The sequence below is a fragment of the Haliotis rubra genome, unplaced genomic scaffold (genome assembly GCF_003918875.1).
Source record: "Haliotis rubra isolate DU_JTF1 unplaced genomic scaffold, ASM391887v1 Scf362, whole genome shotgun sequence".
NCBI classification, from domain to species: Eukaryota; Metazoa; Mollusca; class Gastropoda; order Lepetellida; family Haliotidae; genus Haliotis; species Haliotis rubra.
Genome location: NW_025767038.1, coordinates 624,358 through 644,886, shown reverse-complemented (window position 1 = coordinate 644,886; position 20,529 = coordinate 624,358). Strand labels below are relative to the sequence as shown.

General features: G+C 37.3%; 1 protein-coding gene across 1 annotated transcript; it reads left to right on the top strand.

The window, feature by feature from the left end:
• Window positions 1-1,064: 1,064 nt before the first annotated feature.
• Window positions 1,065-10,988, top strand: LOC124285566 (amiloride-sensitive sodium channel subunit beta-like). Its single transcript, XM_046721817.1, has 8 exons — window positions 1,065-1,320; window positions 5,211-5,769; window positions 6,211-6,309; window positions 6,879-7,059; window positions 9,287-9,346; window positions 9,663-9,825; window positions 10,203-10,294; window positions 10,561-10,988. The coding sequence occupies exons 1-8, from the start codon at window positions 1,070-1,072 to the stop codon at window positions 10,710-10,712; spliced, it is 1,557 nt and encodes a 518-aa protein (XP_046577773.1). The 5' UTR covers window positions 1,065-1,069; the 3' UTR covers window positions 10,713-10,988.
• Window positions 10,989-20,529: the final 9,541 nt, after the last annotated feature.

The following is a 20,529-nucleotide window of genomic DNA, read 5'->3' as shown; positions in this document are numbered from 1 at the left end:
AACAGTGTATAACACGCATAGATATGACAGACTGTCAGGCTTCCAAATGCAATGGAGCAGGCGACTTCCATTGGAAGAGACACGGAACAAAACTCTTCCACTGGCATCTACATGAAAGAAAACCAGATAGCTTAAAGCCACAGAAACATTAATTGCTCGGCTTTAGATTTGCATAAAAACAAACGGAAACATTCCCCGCGTAGGTCCAGGATCCGGCTACCCAATGACATGCAGCATGCGCGTGTAAGATGGCGAATGCAGCTCCCAAGGGAGCCCTGATGAAATATGTATTACAATCTCGGAGGTTTCTTTCTTCGCATTTAAACTGCTTATGCAAATTTTCCTTTTGATGAGGTCCGGGATGTTTTTCGATAACATCTCTAGATTGTCCCAAATTACATTGTGATTAAGCCAGTTGATGCGGTCGTGTGATATTACTGATTTCCGGTCTGATTTTGTGGTAGATGATAAGTGTTCTTGTAAACAGCAACAGGAAGATATGGCCAGACAGATACAAAATTCAGTTGTTTTTGTTTGATTTTAAAGTGTCTCTCTTCATCTCAGTGTCGTCAAAAAGAAGACTTGCTTTGTTAAAAGTTCAACTATTCGTTATTGCTTATATGACATTGGTATGTGATATCCCTTTTAGAGGAACGTATTCACTACAGAGTCATGCAATGCATATGCCCCCTGAGTTAATTGTTAATTTCCTGCCCCTATTCACAGTTCCTCTTGCAAGACCTGAATACACATCAACATGATAAACCATCATTCATGCCAATACATTCTGGAACTAATCCTAACCAAAAGGCCTCATGAGTAATACTCGATTTGAACATCTTTTAAATATTTAATGAATAATGAACCTATAACGGAGGAACATGTGGCGGAGAGAGCATTCCGGTGATCAGTAACAACAAAGTATTTTGAAGGACACACATGATTGATTACATCAAATACGATGGCATTGTGGAATAGACAACGCTTCATCAGAGCCATAACTGAAACACATGCATCAACCTACACATATAGCGATCGATACAATAATAGTGCATTAGGATGTTGTTTCATGTTCACAGCAGGGTCGATTTTATATGTAGTTTGCTGGTGGCTAATGTGTGAGACCCATCAGTCTGCAAAGGTTGGGGTAGGGAATGTCAGCACGATATGTCTTTATAAAATGTCATCTAAAACAGAAGCGACAGATGGACCGACATGTACTGAAGAGAAAATAGGTAGTTTGTGGACTGATTTTACCCAGAGCACAGGATTACACGGAGTGAATAAACTGACCCCCGGACGAAACCACAAAATTAGATGGTGAGTTGATTATTGCATAGTAATTGTCTGATAGTGTGACCATTGCTGTATTTCGTCTCATTTATGTGAATTTCATATAACTCTTTCAGTTTTAGTTTAGGAATATTATGATTGTCCTGAGACTGACTTTGAGTTTGGCCCCAGTCAATCTGAGGGCGTAGTATTAGCCAGTTGCAACAACATAAAACTCATGTAGTTTAATTTTTTCCTTATCTAAAACATCGATTAAAACACATCAGCATCGTTTTCTTCAATCGTTTCTTCCTTTACAGTTTATGTTGTCCAGACTACTTCCAAACTTAATGTAATCATCCCTTTAAACAATCAAATATTCATATCAATTTTCATATCATTCAGATTCTCTTTCCCAACACATTCCTTTTCACAAAATATTTGCACAATATAACGTTGTATCAGACTTTAGCATTATGCATCAAACGTTGACGACAGTGAGTACATAGCACCCACATATTCAAACTGAGTTTCGGCATTAGTGCTAATTCTACTTCACCCTCTTTTGTGTTTACACATGCATTCACAGATGCACAGATAATGCTGGTGCATTATTATTTCTCTTCACCTGAACTACCTATGTAACGACCTATGTGGAACTGCATTGTAGAGCCGCGTGTATCGGCCAGTCCATCAGCGTGTAACTATGTTCAACAACGTTTAAGATATTGTTCATACCATGCCTGTTGATGTAAACCTATTGCTGCATGTCATTGCAGTTGTCAATGTTACAGTGCCACACAGCTTAACATTATTGTACACATGAGCATTGATGAAGCACCTGCCTCTATTTATCATATATCTACCACAACATAACATGCTGATGTATCTGCCTTTAAAACCAATTCCTCGTATTGAAATGTTAACTGAAATATATGTAAGTTTGCTTTAAATGAAAACAACACTGAAACTGAACTTGGTAACCATTTACTTTCAATATTTTATTCAACGCACAAAATACATAAAAACGTGAACAACAGCAATGCTGGGCAGTATAGTCACCATGACTATAGCATCAATAAGATTGCCACACAGTTCTCATATAATGAGTGAGTGAATTTGCACTCAGCAATATTCCAGCTATATGGCGGCGGTCTGTAAATAATAAGTCTGGACTAGGCAATCCAGCGATCAACAGCATGAGCATCGATTTACACAACTGAAATACGATGACAAGTGTCAACCAAGTCAGCGAACCGGACCACCCGATCCCGTTAGTTGCCTCTTACAAGGCAATGAGTTACTGGGGATCAATTCTAACCCAGATCTTCACGGGTACCTCCCCATCCCGGTCGTTGGTCTCCTCATGTCTTCCAGGCCTTGGACGATATTTTGCTTTACTGGTGGCCACGTGCCTCTTCACAAGTCAACTAATAACCGTCTAGTTAATGTCCAAGATGTCACTGAGGTTGAGAAATGATATCCCTGCGTCACCTATACCAATAGAGTGCCATCGTGCATTTGTTGAATATCTGTTCTATTATAAAAATGTTTTCTTTACAATTGTATTGTACAATTTATACCCAAATGTGCTTGTCAAGTAAACGTCTCTAGGTAATGTGTAAAGCGCATACACATACACATGCTAGTATATCATTGAGTGAGTGGATCAACCGTTCATAAAAATCATACCTTTTGATTCAGGTGGTGCTTAATGAATGCGACCGCCTCCGTGGTGTAGTGGTTAAGCGTCCGCCCGGAGAGCGGAAGGTCGCGGGTTCGATCCCCGACCGCGTCATACCAAAAGACGTTAACATATGGTACTTGTTGGTCCCTGCCTTGCGCTCAGCATTAATGCTTACAACAAGGACTGGTCGGCTCAGAGTCAGTATAATGTGTCTGAGTGGGGTATTCATGCTTAACTGCGGCATGGTATCTCAGTGGGCTAGCACTATAAAACCAGCTTAAGTTTTGGCTAGTACAATCAGTCGCACATACACATACACACGCATGCACGTCGTCATATGAGCGAAATATTCTCAAGCATGACGTTAAACCAAATTCCACCTCACCTCACCTTAATGAATGCTTCAATGACAAATATGTTCTCGTCACGATATGGCTGAAATATTGCTGATGTGACGTTAACTATTAACTCACTCACTCACTTAATGAATGCTCATGTGTAAATATGTACTGCTGAGAGATGGCAAGATGTACGGAACTATTCATTCGAAAACAAGTATTCTTGTGCGTCTATGACTGAAATATAACAATGTACGCATAAAAGTTGTAATAATTGGTTTTATATGCACACATTGCCGTAGGAATAGGTATTTTTAACCATGATACATTTGGGATGTCTAATTTCTGTTACCACATTATACCTTATTATTGTTTGTTCTTAAACTAACAACCTGTGTAATTACAGTCCTACTGTATGTATGAGTGAGTGAGTGAGTTACGTTTTACGCCGCTTTTAGCAATATTCCAGCAATAATACGCCGGGGGACACCAGAAAATGGGCTTTACACATTGTACCCATGTGGGGAATCGAACCCGGGTCTCCGACATGACGAGCGAACGCTTTTACCACAACACTACCCCACCGCCCTAATGGATGAGTGAATAAGCAAGACCGTTGCAAGTTTAACTCTTTCAACACGAGTCAACCAAACGCTTTTACTGCGATGACACCGCGTTTCCACAGACTCTGAGGTCATAGATGCAACCTGCGTTTATCATGGAAAGAATCAGCTTGTACAAAATTATTGCTACTACATGTCATATACTATCTGAAAGGTGTACTCCTACTGTTGATACATATGAAAGTTATTTTATCATATTATTCAAATAATACAACCACAACTTAAATAAGTTCATTTTTAATGAAAATGCTAGCATGATAATATTTAATGTCCAGATAAACCAAGAAAGAAGAGAAAACTGCAGTGATTTTATTTTTTTCCATTTGTACCGTGTCACAATATCCCCTTACCGTTTTCTTTTATATTTTCATTTTTACATTATCGGAAAAAATATACATATTTTGTAAAATATCTTAAATAACATGTATAGTCACCTATTTCCAGATATCGGTGGCTTTCCACCATAACACAACAGCGGGAAATACATGTACGTCAGTTTACAAAGATTTGTATTAATAACACGCGAGACGATTCGTGTGATGGCGTGTATCGTAGGAAAGCTCTGAACATCAATAATATCCCCGAAACCTCGCCAGGAGTATTTTCGCAGTTGTTAGAAGTGTTTTATTGGATACAAAGTGGTTTCTAATGCCGGTTTCTTTTGCTTAAGTCTGTTATAATGATCGTGATTAATCAAAATAATGCACTTGACCTACGGGAAGCCAGTCATTTTACAACAATGGATTCCGTCCTCGCAGACGAAAAACCTTTGGGTGAAATCATGCCATTCTGAACATGTTAAGCAAGAACTCACCACCTATACTTAAAGTATGGAACTTCGACAAAAATACTTCATGCATAATATAATTTCGTATTAAACAGCGTGTCTGAGTGATTTAGGCGAGGGGGAAAGCCGAGATGTCACGCGACTTACATTACACGAACGCACGAAAAGATGAAATCATAACTTCAATGTACGTTTAACAACGTTTATGAGTACTATTGTTGGTTTTATTCATGAATAATAAATGAATAATATCTCAGGTAGGTTCCTAAAATTCTACATAATGTCGATGTGGCTACTGCCTTGCCGCTTAACAGTCCTCAGGTGTCCAGGGACTCGTGACCTCTTGGCCGGTTTATCGGCCTGCGGTGCTGAATGGGTTAATACAATCACTGGCTTATTACTCTTAAATGAAAAAAACAGACCCCCCCCAAAAAAAAAAATTCAGAATCTCACCTCCCTTCGAAAAGGTATGCATCAAGATTCTTATAAAATTGTTTTCTTAGCTTTTCATGGACCGTCGCAGTTTTGGTGATGACAGGATACATGACCTACAACATAACACAGGAGCTGATGAATTACTACAGACGCCCAGTGATAACTAACACGAAGGTGGAAGTCATCGAGGAGCTGCCTTTTCCTGCCGTCACCTTCTGCAATCTGAGTCCGTTTAATCTAACCAAGATTAAAGCAGTCGATCCTTATCTGGAGGAGTATTTCACAAAGACCAGCTTGTTAGGACCATTGACAGGGAATATAAATTGGAGTGACCCTGGCTACGGGTCAACATTTCGGAAGAGTCACAAACGCGACTGGTGGGAAAATATTTACATGGCCCCAAAAGAAATGTTTACTAGTTGTTTGATGAATGGTGTTGGATATTACCCCTGCACCGCTGCAATGAAACCTATTTTGACTCTCTTGGGTCTCTGTGCCACCTTCAACTGGAATGCTTCTGATGTTGCTAAAGTTCGACTTACTGGATCAAACTACAATCTCATCCTGAATGCCAATATTGATCAGGCCAACTATGTCCATGGGGCCGAAGTGGCTGCTGGGATGAAGGTATGCAGAACAAATTAATACCTAATAAAGTATAGCAAGTATAGAAATGGGAAGACAAAAAAATAGGAAGAAAAAGGAAAAAACAAAACAAAACACACCTGAGAATAGCATGCCTACATTTACGTCCTCTTTTTGAATTTTACTCGATGTACTTTACGATGACTTTAAATCTTAGCTCACTCTCTCACTCACTCACTACTGTGGTTTGTGTCGTTGAGCACCTAAATGTATGAACAGTAAATTGTAAATTATACATGTGGTGTATAGATGATCCTCTATGTGTTTACCAGAACAAACACGACGGACATATTTACTCAAGGAAGTAATTGCTCATTTTCAGTTTGAACACAATCCATTTAGTTCCAGTTGTGATTTGATGGTGAAATGACGCACATATATATCACTGACTAAATAATTAAATTGCTGTTTCACTCACTGCAGGTAATTTTACACGACCCTCGTGTACATCCAGATCTCGCGACATCTTCCTTCCTGGCAGCTCCAGGAACATCAACATACGCTTCTGTTCACAGATCAACGGTAAGTCACTTACATACACACTTACATGGTCTCTGCTAAAGCACGCTGTCATCAACTTTCAATCTTTGTAAATATGCATGTGCCAGGTGCCATTTTGTATTTTCAATACCAATAATGAGGAGTTGATATAGTGAAACAACATGTATGTAGTCGTTGTATGTCTTTCCCCTCCGTTCGTTTCATGACTTTTTCTGCTGTAAGTAGAATTAATATTGCTGGAGTATGGTTGTTTACACCGATGCTCATCAACAAGGTTCAAACCTTACAACACAAAGAATGCAATATCTCAAACGTTAATTACCAGTCATGAATCACGGTGGTTGAACCCTTGTGACCAATGCAATAGGAATTCAAATCATACTGACCAACACTTTGAATTAGATATGCATTGTTAGGCCCTGACAGTTGATATCATTACTGGTTACAAATGAATGTATGGAACTACATGTACATATATCGCAGAAAGATCATATGCATGCCATGAAAACTACCTACAACAGTTTTGTGTAAATAACACAATTGTTCAGACGAAATGAGATGCATGTTATGTATGATGTTATTTGTATCAGTACGAGTACCTGCCACCACCCTATCAGGCCTTCAGGAACCGGACATGCGTGGATACTTTATCACCCTCATTTGATAACACGCTGCAATATTTCGACACCTACACATATGAAAACTGTCTCCAGGAATGCATCACAAAGTTAAGTCACGACCGCTGTGGTTGCATTCAGCCAGGAGATAACGGTAAGATGTAGCATCAAGTGACAATTACTGGAACAGAATGGATAATTATTAAGTTTCTATTTATAGAATCCTGTCTGTATGAAAGCTCTGAGTGAGTTGTCAATGCGTACCCTTAACTGACGAAACCTCAACTGCATGTATATTGTAATAATTGTGTGTTCTTAGACATGACATTAATAGGGAAACCTATTTTTTATAAGAAACTCTAATTAGACAAATTCATCTTATGAAAAGCTAAATAACGTAACATGCTTGTACCTCGTCCCTTCTGCGTGATCACGTTAGGACTGCTGGCAATTCCGATTTATCCAGCAATGCCTGAACAACCAATCGAGATTGAACGAATTCTGCATTTACAAAGACACTTATCACTGACAACATTTACAAAATCTGAAACTAATGAATTACAATATATATACAAGAATCTAATCAATTAAAAAGTAAATAAAATACAAATACATGCAAATTCTTATTTAAAGATGGATCCAAAGATTGTGGCGCAGTGTGCCTCTGTCAAATTGGATCCAGAACAATTTGTTCTAGATCATCAGATCAAATCTTCATTGTTACAGCCGAAGTAAACGCCTTATTAACGCCTCTTAAATATATTAAAAACACCCTAAATATAAACTAAATATAGTCTTTTCAGATTCCCCTTTGTGACTCCAGGCTATTAAAAATACGTCTTATATTTGAAATAATTGAATAATATAACGACATTGCAACTGGCCAATACGACATCGTCCTCTTTTGGTTACCCAGCCATGTTGGAATCTCTGGTAACACAATGATTAACTCAAGAAATCTGTGACTGCAGTTATCATTCCATACTCCGATTACAAAGCTACCATTAGATCGTTTGCTTCTGCTGTAAAAATGAAGCTTTAATATGGTGATCTAGAACAACTATTATAAGATATTTTTTATAGGATATTTATATAGTGCACATATCCAGGCAACTAGTGCATGCTCAAGGAGCTGTTTTTTTTCCCCTCAATCATTGGATGTCAATCTCAACAGCACATCTTATATCAATCTCAACTCCCTGGGGAGTATAGAGCTCTTGCAGCCACTAGGCGCACCGAGTTATTGTGGCTTTCTCATCCTAACGAGGTACCCATTCACAGCTGGATGGACTGGGACACATAGTCACAATACTTTGTCCAAGTTCACTGCACGTTGCTGTACCCGCAACTTGGTGTTTGCACGTATTCATGTGGCCTCCATCATATACCAACGGATTCGTGGGTTCTTTTAAGTGCACAGGGTTGCGTACTGTACACTAGGGGTTGTGACAACACTGAAAGAGTCTACACACAGTTGACTCCAAGGTTTTTACACCCGATCACAGGTGGGCTCGATCCCGACACCTCAACCTCGCTGGATCACTAGCCTGGCGCCTTAGCCAGCTCGCCCACCGCGTAACTATCGGTTAAACCTACCTGTGTTGTCAGTCCAGATTTGACGAAGTCATTTTGCGCATTGGCCATACACGATATATACATGAGTATTTATTGAAGGGTGAAGATCCTTCGTTTTGCATCCCTTGTGATGAGAGACTGCATTGCTTTTTTGGGATAAATATTTCAATGCCAAAACAGTTCATGATCTTTTTAATTATCATTTAATTATTGCATTTTATAAATAAATTGAATTGTAACATACATTTGGATAAATGATTTGTAAACAGACAAATATTTCATTATTGGCAGTTTGATTAGCAGCTAGAATTGTGAGTTGCTATATCTTCACAGGGGGGTTGAAGTATTGTATTGTCCTCCTGTAAGGGTACGCAAGTGATCTACCCTCATTTGCTGATGATCCACAGCCCGTTTTTCTATTGCATTGTCTTGCATTATAGTATAAGCTTTTAGTTACATGCTAGTTTTATATCTGTATCTGTGATACACTAGTAGTTTTACTGTTCATCGTAAACAGTTTTATAGTTAATTATATTGATCTTTACTGATAACTACGTGTTCTTGTCACGATATGGCTGAAATATTGCGGATGTGCCAATACATATTAACTCACTCACTCACTACAAAGGCGCTTGAAAGTAATATTGAGTTGATCATGTCCTGTTGTAATTGTTGCCTATTCGTATAAAATGCGTCATTATTTGACTCATATAAGGGAACAACCTGTGCAGACATCATTTTGATTAAACGTTCTCATTTCTTTCTCAAAATAGCCATTTTTCTAACCATAAAACTTTTATTTGCAGAAAGTATAGGACAAATTTGTTCCCTTTACAACTTCACAACCTGCTACGTTCCAGAATATAGTGAGTTCATTCTGCTGCTATGTGAATTTATGAATACTTGTTTTGCCTTTTCCGTCGCAAGAACATTTAAATACATTCTTGGTATATCACTGTTCAAAATTCCAGAACACTTATATAAGCAGTCAGGTCTAACATTGTTTCCAGCCGACTTGGACACAAAGTCCGCGTTTGAACTAAAACAAAGGTGTTTTCAGACACATGTACATGAAACACAATAACATTGGTCATGTTTGGTATTCAAATCTTTTCTATTCAAATGCTACAATATTTGATGACTAATAATTACTCCCCTGTAATATTATATATTTTCGTTTAGTATCTCTCAGGCAAAATGCGACGATTCAGAAATCCTGCGGCTGTCAAGTGCCATGTTCATTCGAGACGTACGATGTCAAACTATCCACATCGAGATACCCATCGGATGTGACAGTGGCGCTTACACTGAAACTTGGGCTTGCTCCAGATGAAGAATTTATCAGGTATCTCTGTGTATCCTACTGTAATAACCTGTAACAGGAACTGTCATATTTCCCGAGTTCAGGATGTCGTGATCTACACAATGTAGAAGGAATGACCTGATAGCTTTCATTTTCTAATGAAACCGATGACCATTTGGTTGTCAAAACATGCTAACTCTTAAAATCTTATTGTTATGTCGAATTAATGTGTCCTTTTGATCCCCAAAGCAGTTATGTTCTGCGTACATACATATTGAATTGTAAAACCGTGTTAGGCATATAACCCTGATTAACATGAATAACAGAATTTCACTACGGTGACTGTACTCTGTCCTGTATTGTACACCTGCCCCTGTACAACGACTAGTAATACTACAATACACAGTGCATATTTTCAGGGACAACCTTCTCGAAATACGGATGTTCTATGAAAAACTGGTCGTTCAATCAACAACACAAACTCCACAGTACACAACTGAGACCATAATAGGTGAGTGACAGATTCATACATAGATCTTGCAATAAACATTGTGACGTTATTAACACGGAGAGTGCAGCGTTTGTCATGACATGCTGATTTCAGATTGGCTTTAGAGATTCACGTAGATATATATAAGTCGGCGTTTGGATAACATGTTCCTACGCGGGCGATGTGTGCATGCATTCTGTCCGGATACTACCCAACAACTTTGTAATCTTCTCAAAACACACTACAAAGGGCAGCTCCTAACGGGTATATACATTTTATGTTGTCAGGTAACCTGGGAGGTCAGATGGGCATCTGTCTGGGAGCCAGTATCCTGACACTCACAGAACTCGGAGAGTTCCTCCTCTTTCTCATTCTCACAATCTTGAGTAGATGGAAATATGGTCGCGAAGTCAAGCATATCAAACCTATTCAGCACTGAAGTAAACTGTTGTGTATAGCCGATGAAACACAATTTTCAGTAGTTAAATATACTTTTATAGTAACAGTAGAAACATAGGACAATTTCAATTTTTTTCCAGTACAAAAAACGGATCAATATAAATTTCAAACATGTTGTTATGCAATGATTGATATGCTTTCCTATGCTTATTGAAAGTCAAAACCATTTTTTGTACATCACAAAAAGTGTGTCTAATTTAGTTGAATTTTAAATTATGAATTTGTTAAAATAAATAATAAATTGACATAATCGTCAGAAAGCCTCTGATTTTTTCCTTATGAGTTCTCGTAATAAGTTATTCACGACATTCCTATTTTCGTGTTCACAAAAACACTAGTTGTTACAATCAGCTGTACAGTCATTTTATGTTTTTCAGGACTGGTTGAGGGTTTTCTCAGGTAATTACGATTTCCCGTAAACGCAGATGAGACTTTTATGAAAAAGGTTGCTGAAGGTTCATTATGAATGTTCTTGCTAATTTCTGGAACATTTGCCTGAAAATGTATTCTGTGCTACAGCCATTCCTCTGCCCCTATTGCAGCTACAGTCTCAGGATCTAATCTTCCTGCATGGAGTCGTATCAAGCGTGAAGACACTTTGTGCAATTCAAATATTTCTGCAGAGGACAAATATATATGCAGCCACAGAAGAATTTCTTTACATCTTTAAATGTGACAATGCGGGGAAATATAATTTTCACTAATGATGTTGGTCAACATAAAGATAAACAACTTCAGTCCTGTTCTGTTGGTTCGTAAAGTGTCCTAGAAAAGGAGCGATGTTTTTGACAAAAGTGCAACTCTTCCTTAGTCATTGTATAAAATGTGTATGTGACATCCCTTTGAGAGGAACATTTTCACTGCAAAACCCTTTTGCAAGACCTGAACACACATCAGTGTGATGAACAGTTATTCATGTCAATACATTCCGCATAATTATTTCGGTTAATATTATTTACACACCCTTAATTACCATGTTTTGCTTAGATTGCTATCAGAATGAATTTAGTGAACTATTTGCTTTCGATCATAGTTGTCATTGAGATATTATAAGAAAGGTTATTCTGGTTCGCTTGTATACGATGCAGTTAGAGTGTTCATAATGATAACTATATGACTACATCATATAATGTGGAACAGATAGATTAATGGTGTTCTACAATGATATCTCGTTGAAATGGAATGAATGCGTTAACACGTGCTACTATGGCGACAGGAACGGTCGATAACGTTACACATTTCGTGCTTCTCTCTAATGAGTTTTTTGTTTAACTTGGCCATGAATGACTTTGACATCAGGTCAATACCATACAAAATCACACCAGCGTTTATAGGTAATGAGTGAACCTGAAGTATTATTGCTGGACTAGCTTTATGAAAATAGAAAATGCAGATATTTTATTGGGAAGTAGTGGCCAATATGTGTGGATGGCAATACAGGGGTGAGAAGTAGCAGAGAGAGCATATTACACGATCACCTCTTCGCTGTGACCAAGCAGACTAGGTGAGCATAGCGAGCAAATAAATTACCTACTGTGTAGCAGGCTGGAATTTTGTTTATCGGGCTTCCGTTGTGAAAGAGGACAACCAGCAGCACCGATTGAAAGCTTCTCACCAAAAAACAGGCCATACACACCATGACGTTTTAATTCATGAACAATGAAGAAACGATACAACGTAACAATATTAAATATCCTAGATTGCAATGTACACGCAATGAGATACAGGGTACAAGGGATCACTTTGGAGGGAGGGCGAGGTAACAGCTGTCCGCGACAGGCGAGTTCAGTTGTGACGCAAGAAGTGAGGTGACTCACTGTTATCTGTCGCGTAGTGTGATGACGTCATGTGTTGACGTAATGTTTGCAACTACGCGTGCCAATGTCATGTTTATGAATAAAGGCACGTGGTATGGCGACGCCAACGGTAACAATAACACGAGCGGTTAACTCTATATGCGATTGTCTGATTACTAGTATCACTCTAAAATTTGGACACAGGTCCGACAAGCAACGAGGGTAAGTCTAATATGTTGTCGTGCTATTGATAAAGGAACTGGTCAGTATTGACCTACCTCATGATGAAAGAAATGCACGGTGAGTGTATAAATAATCAGAGATCAAATAATATAGTCCAGAAAGGGTGCGTATGTACCAGATCTTTCGAACACAATGCATCCTCACGAAACCAAATATTGTTTATCCTGCAACGTCATGGCAACTCAAACACTATTAATCAAAAACGAGGGAGGGGTTACTGGAAATTCAATACTTCTTTACTCTTAAATCCCGATTATGCTGATTTAGTCAGATCAATCTTAAAGGAGACGACTAAAGAATACTCAGATATTGACTCAGATGTTGAGAATGTGAATGACTCAGATATCAAACTTAAGATAGATGACAGCTTCTTCTTATAAACATTTCTGATGAAAGTTCGAGGTAAATCAATATCTTTTTCATCCTATCTTAAAAAGAAAACAAAGGACAAAACAAATGAGTTAGAAACTAAAATAAGAGACTGTGAAGATACTATTAAAAACGATTTTCAAAACGTAGATGAAGCCTTACTATCTGAACTTTCTAAATTAAAATCAGAACTACAACAAATTAAGGAAGAAGAGATACGACGAATTCAACTCAGAAACAGAATTCTACGGTATGAAGAAGGGGAAAAACCAACAAAATATTTCTGTCACTCAGAAAATAGAAATTATGTCAGCAAATCAATTAATTAAATTATTACAGATAAGAATGACGAAATTACTGACAGCGATGCAATCTTAAATGAACTTAAAGAGTTCTATAAAAAACTGTATTCTTCTGCTGAGAACTATGGGAATGATGCATGTTTAGAAAATGTGATAACTCCAACCTTGAGTCACCAACAGAGAGACAAATTGGAAAAAGAATTAGACATAAATCAATATCATTGGCAATAAAAAGTATGAAAAATAACAAAAGCCCAGGTATAGATGGATTTCCAATTGATTTCTTTAAATTCTTCTGGAAAGAACTAAAGATCTGGATTTTCAGATTTATCAAAGATGTATCAAAACGAAATAAGATGTCTCTTACCATGAAGAGAGGAGTTATCACTTGTATACCTAAAGCTAATAAAAATAGGATCTTATTGAAGAACTGGAGACCAATTACTTTATTTAATGCTCTGTATAAATTAATAAGCGCATGTATCTCAAATCGGTTAAAAACTACCCTTGATTCCCTGATACTTAACAACCAGACTGGATTTATACCTGGCAGAACATTCAGTGAAAACACAAGACTATTATATGACATTATGTTTGAAACTAAGAAAAGAGACATGGCAGGTTTATTAATTTTGATCGATTTCGAAAAAGCATTTGACACAGTTTCTAAGGATTTTATCAATTCTGTCCTAATAAAATTTGGTTTTGGTCCAAAGAATATATGTTGGATTAACGTCTTAACATATGACACAACTTCCTGTGTTATTCAGAATGGGCATCTCTCTGATTTCTTCCAAAATCAACGGGGTTGTAGGCAAGGGGATCCCATATCTCCATATCTATTTCTTTTTGCTGCTGAAATCCTAGGATGTATAAGGCAACATGAAACTATAAAGGGTATTGTAATTGATGATCAAGAATACAAATTAGGTCAATATGCAGATGACACTGAATTATTTTTGGATGGCTCAGATGAAAACTGGTATTCTGCTATAGACACACTTAATACATTTTACAACATGTCAGGACTAAAGATAAACATAGATAAGACTAAAGCAATCTGGATTGGCTCAAAAGCTGGTAGAAGGGATATACTATGTGAAGATTTGAATATACAATGGCAAAGAAAACAATTTGAAGTATTAGGAATTACATTTACTCCGGATTTGAATGATTTATGGGTTATTAACACAAAGAAAAGACTAGAAGAAATTAATAGATTACTAGCAGCTTGGAGAAAAAGACATTTGACGCTGACAGGGGAAAATTACTGTTATTAAGACATTGGCACTTTCAAAATAAGTTCATATTTCTAACACTTTACCTAACCCTCCAGATGATTTTCTCATCGCGCTTGAGAGAATATTTTTTAAATTCAACTGGAATGACAAAATGACAAAATCAAACGGAGCACTTTAAAAAAAGGATTACAAAATGGGGAGGCTACGGATGATTGATATTAAAACCTTTGTTAACGCCATGAAATTATCTACACTCAAACTATACTTAAAAAAACAAATCCGGATCACCCATGCGATTTTCCTTTTAGGGATATGCTAAAATATGGAGCAAATTTTCAGAATATAGTTGCAGTTGATAACCCTTTTGGAAAGACGTATTAAAAGCATGGAAATTATATTGTATCAAAAATACCATAGATGCAGAGAACATTAACGAAATTTTAGCCCAACCTTTATGGTTGAATAACAATTTTAAATACTCAAATCACATCATTAGTCACTGGGCTAAAAGTGGAATCTTGACGATCAAAGATCTTTGTGATGAACATGGGTTTATATCCTTTGATCAATTGAAGCTTAAATTTGGTATAAAAGGTACTCACTTAGATCTTGGATATGTTATATATATTTTACCTGAACCTTGGTAAAAGACTTTAAAGGAATATAGATATATAAACATTAATGACCTCACAATAAATTCATTCCAAAAGGATTTCATATCCCCAAGAAAAGGTTCAAGAATATTTGATGATAAATTGTTATCTGAAAATGTTAAACCTCACATGTGCCAAAATGGGAAACATTATTTGACTGTATTGATTTTGATTGGCATTTGATTTTTCATACTTGTAGAACAAATTTAAGAGATGTGAAACTGTTAGATTTTCAATATAAATTTCTGCACGGAATTGTTTATACCAAAAAAGAACTTTTTAGAATGAATCTGGTGGACAATACAATATGTTCTTTGTGTAATGATTCTGTTGAAACTTTATGCCATGTATATTGGGAATGTGATGAAACCAAAACTTTCTGGAAGAAACTTGAACAGTGGATTACGAAACGTATCCAAACACTTAATTTGACAAAATCTTTGATTTGGTTTGGCTTTTTAGGTAAGAACCCATTATTGAACCACATAATCTTATCTGCTAAGAGATATATTTACACTTGCTCATTGACAAAAACAATTCCAAAAGTTGATAATTACTTAAGGATATTGAAAGACATATTTACCACTGAATCATTCATTGCCAGAAGAAATAATAATGTTGAAAGCTTTTCAGTCAAATGGTTTCCTCTCATCCCTGAATTTAACCCTGAATGACTATTAAACAAAGAACATATCACTAACATTGATATTCAATGCACTTAGTGTACTATATCACTATTGAGCCCACTAGCTTGTATGTGCACACATTCCTCTATATGCTTGAACATGTTTTTGTACTCATCACATTGGGAACAATAAAAAAAATAAATTAAAAACAAAACAAACCTCTGTGCTGCGAATCGCCACGAAAGCCACAACGAGTAAGGGAATCAATACCGGTTTTTTTTGTCAAATAATCATCACCCATTGATCACAATGGATTAAAATTGTTTTAGTGACTGGTCCTTTGTTTAGTTAACATATGATGGGCGGCTTCTTTATTCTCTTTGAAGTTTTTAGTAAACATATGATAACATATGTTCTAAGATTAAATGATACATGCTAGTGGGTCATTCTATGGAAAAGGGCAATTTCAGCTTTTGCTCTTAAGAAAATTTTATTTGTATTTTTTATGTCTTCATGAAAACTACTTTGGTTTGTATGATTGGAATATTGCATCAGCAGAGAAGTTTGGACAACAATTTTCCATCAACTTTATTGTGACGTCTCAACTTTAAACCAAAATGTCATTACTGCAACGGCGGCAAAAATACTGATTTGGAAATCTAGTAATATATTTTGCTTAAAAACAGCTATGAAATGGAAAGAGTTAGGCGTCACATATGTGGCTGTTTATAAGTATATTTATGCAATAAATGGCCATTCTTCTAAAAACCAAAAAAACAAACAAAAAAAACGTCATGGCAACTTTATTGAATGACTCAATGTCCCATACACCCAGTTCCAATTTTAAATTGGGGCGGTGGGGTAGCCTAATGGTTAAAGCGTTGGCTCGTCACGCCGAAGACCCGGGTTCGAATCCCCACATGGGTACAATGTGTGAAGCCCATTTCTGGTGTCCCCGCCGTGATGTTGCTGGAATGTTGCTAAAAGCGGCGTAAAACCAATTCAGTCCAGTCAGTCAGTCCAATTTTAAAATTAGAGTTCAATGACGTTTACACTGACGAATGAAACGATGCACACACCATAAGATCAGAAATGTCGTAGTAAGAACCTTTGCGGATAAGCATCCGTGATTTAGTTGGAAGTGTACTACAGCAAGGACAGAGAGCAAGGTTACAAAGTCTCACATTCGTCGCCGAAGGTTGACGTTGTCCACTTGTTTGGTTTGATAACCATGGCGCTGAAGGCTCATGTAAAAACGTTTTAAATTCCCAAAAAGACATTGACATCTGGGAGATTTAGGTTTGGGATGTTGCGTTATTTACGCTGCGCTGAGTGCTTCCCGGAACTGTTCCTCGCACCAAAACACTGTTTTTTAATGTTAAAATTATTTTACAATTATAAAAAAAAGCATTTAATCACCACGCCTTCGCTTTCTGACTGTTGGCCTGTGTGACAACCATGTTAAATAAGTCAACCCGCAAACATGTACTTGATCTACACACAAAGGAAAACAGACACTTCAGTGAAATCTGAGATATATTTCACACCAAGATCCTTCTGCCTCAAAAAGATAAGTAACGTCTCCATGAGGTCACAAATAGGAACTCGGTAGGTACACAAACATTACTCAAGGCTCACATGGAAAACACTATATAAGCAGTGGTCATTTGTAGTTAAAATATCCCGGAACTGCTCATCGCACCAACAACACTGGGTTTTTTTAATGTTAAAAGTTATGTTACGATTACAAAAAAACAACAACCGCATTTTATCACTAAGCCTTCGGTTTCTGACTGTTGGCTCCTGTGAGAACCATGCTAAATAAGCCAACCCGCAACCGTGCCCTTGATCTACACACAAAGGAAAACAGACACTTCGGTGAAATCTGAGGTATATTTCACACCAAGATCCTTCTGCCTCGAAAAGATTATTTTTGTAACGCCACACTCAGCGATGGTCCAGCTATATGACGGCGGTCTGTAAATAATGAAGTCTGGACCAGACAATCCTGTGATCAAACAGCATGAGCATCGATCTACGCAATTGGGATACGATTGGAAACTAAGTCCGCGAGCCTGACCACCCGTCCCAGTTAGTCGCCTCTTACGACAAGCGAGGGTACCTGAAGATCAATTCTAACCCTGATCTTCACGGGTCTATTAATACCTGAGTTTTGTGACGTTACAGGAGTGTTTCGGTAAAAATAAAACAACAACTGCAAGAAACGAAGTTTCGATTGCCTATCAAAGTTTCACTGAGTAAATTACATGCGAAATAGTGATGCATAATCATTGTATAAACTCCTGAAAATCAGTGTAGACATCGAGTGAGCAATAAGACATCGTAAGCAAAAAGAATTTGTTTGATTATGTATAGCGGCAGTGGATGCATGTTCATGGCATCAAAAAATCAAGACCACAATACAATACAAGTTCTTATCTTATAACATAGAACAATTGTCAACAGAAAGTCCTCGGCTCTCTCCCTATGTGTACCCCATATGCATTTGGTGATATGAATACGCTTGTTGGTTTTGCAATCAACTTGGAGATGAAAAACACTGACAGTGTATAAAAAACACAAACACATTTAAACGACGCATGAATCAATAGCAGTAATGGTGGTGTGATTTTGTATTAACTGTGTAAATACTTCTCTGCCATAGCAATTGTACATTGTTCATTATTTGACCGACCATGGTCTTTTGTCAACAGCAGAAGGTAGAAGCTCAATGCAAATGTGTGCCAATTACCGTTACGTTTGCTGCAAATGTTCATGATAATTGTGACAAGCATTTTTTTTTCCTCAGATCAGTGGAGGTATCCACGAACTGTTCAAATGATGAATTAATTTGAGTTCTCTATAGCTAACAAACTACGTTCCAATACACATACTAGTGCAGTATTGTGTATTTACATTCATACAGATTTCTAACCATTCTGTTTTACGGGATGTATCGCCGTCAGTCATGGTAGGTATAGTCCGTTTGGCTCAAAATCGGACCGATGAATTGCCATCTAACTCGAACACTAATAAACATATAATATTCAATGAAACGCTGATCATAATTAAAACGTCCGACCAACTCTGTGAGGTTTTTGCAGAATTTATATCCTAAATATAAAAAAGTTTTTTAACAAACTATCATTAAAAGTTTGACACAGTTCACTATTTCTTACGAGGGAGGAGTGCAGGGAAAGGGACAGCCAGGTGTGCGAGAAAAGATGGAGGCGGTGCAGCACAGGTTAATGAATCAATAACTTAGTGGGCACTTGTGCACGTGCTTCTCTAACACCTGGCTGTCCCTTTCTCTGCACTCCTCCCTCGTAACAAATAGTGAACTGTGTCAAAATTTTAATGATCGTTTGTTAAACAACTTTTTTTAATTTTAGGACATAAATTCTGCAAACAAACCACAGTGTTGGTCTGATGTTTTGATTATGATCAGTGTTTTATTTAGTATTATATGTTTATTAGTTTTCGAGTTACATTGCAATTCATCGGTCTGCTTTTGAGCCAAACGGACTATAAGTGGAAGTATCGTCAGAAGGAGTCAGTATTGTAAGTGTAAAAATAACCATTGAGCTGCATGAAGACAATGTTCAAAAATAGTACCAACAATGAAAGATATAAGAACAATTCCAAGATTTAGAGTAGTTTTGTTTCTTTGTTGCATATCGCCACACTCAGCAATGTTCCAGCTGTGTGTTGGCGGTCTGTACCAAGTCTGGATCGGACCGTCCACTGATCACTGTCAGGGACATCGAACTACATTGTATGCAACTGGGATGCGATGATTTGTGTCAACCATGTCAGCGAGCCTGACCAACCGCTTTGGTCAGTCGCTTCTTGCGACAAGCATGACAACTTTTAAACCTCATCTTCAGATGTCTAGATTTTTATCCATAACCTCATAAAAGACAGTCTCGACATAAACATTGTACTGTAACAGGAGGATCCTGTTTCGGGTCCTCAGGTCCGCAGGATTCAGGGTTTTAAAGTCACAATGACAACCAAACACATGATTTTGCAAACAAAATAAATTTATTTCAAACTCAACTAATATATATAATAAAATCAACAATAAACTAAGTTAAATAAACAACAAAAATAACAATGCCTCCAAGGATTCTAAGAAAAGTGAAAACCCTATTAAATATACCTATACTATTGCCCCTTATCCCAACTTAATTCCCCAAAAGAATGTTCCATGCAAGATATAACAAAACTTAACCACCTAACATCATCTAACCAAAACTTTATTTCTTCTTTAAACTAAAACTGAAAGAACTTAAAACTCTGTTTGCCTAGTCTACAGAATCAGTAGTGAATTTCTCAAGTTTCTTGCCTCTGTAAGACCCAAGAGAGCAGAGAAAAAAAAACAATCTGACCTTTTATACCCCTAACCTATAACTTTTACCCAATTTAAACCATGCTCTGAAAATTACCCAATAAATGCCTACAAAAGAAAAGTTCAGTGGACTGATCCCTCTGCTCATGAGATGCTCATGCACTGGTTCATCCCATTGCATAGCAATGGGGAAGAAGCATACTAGGCACATGCCTA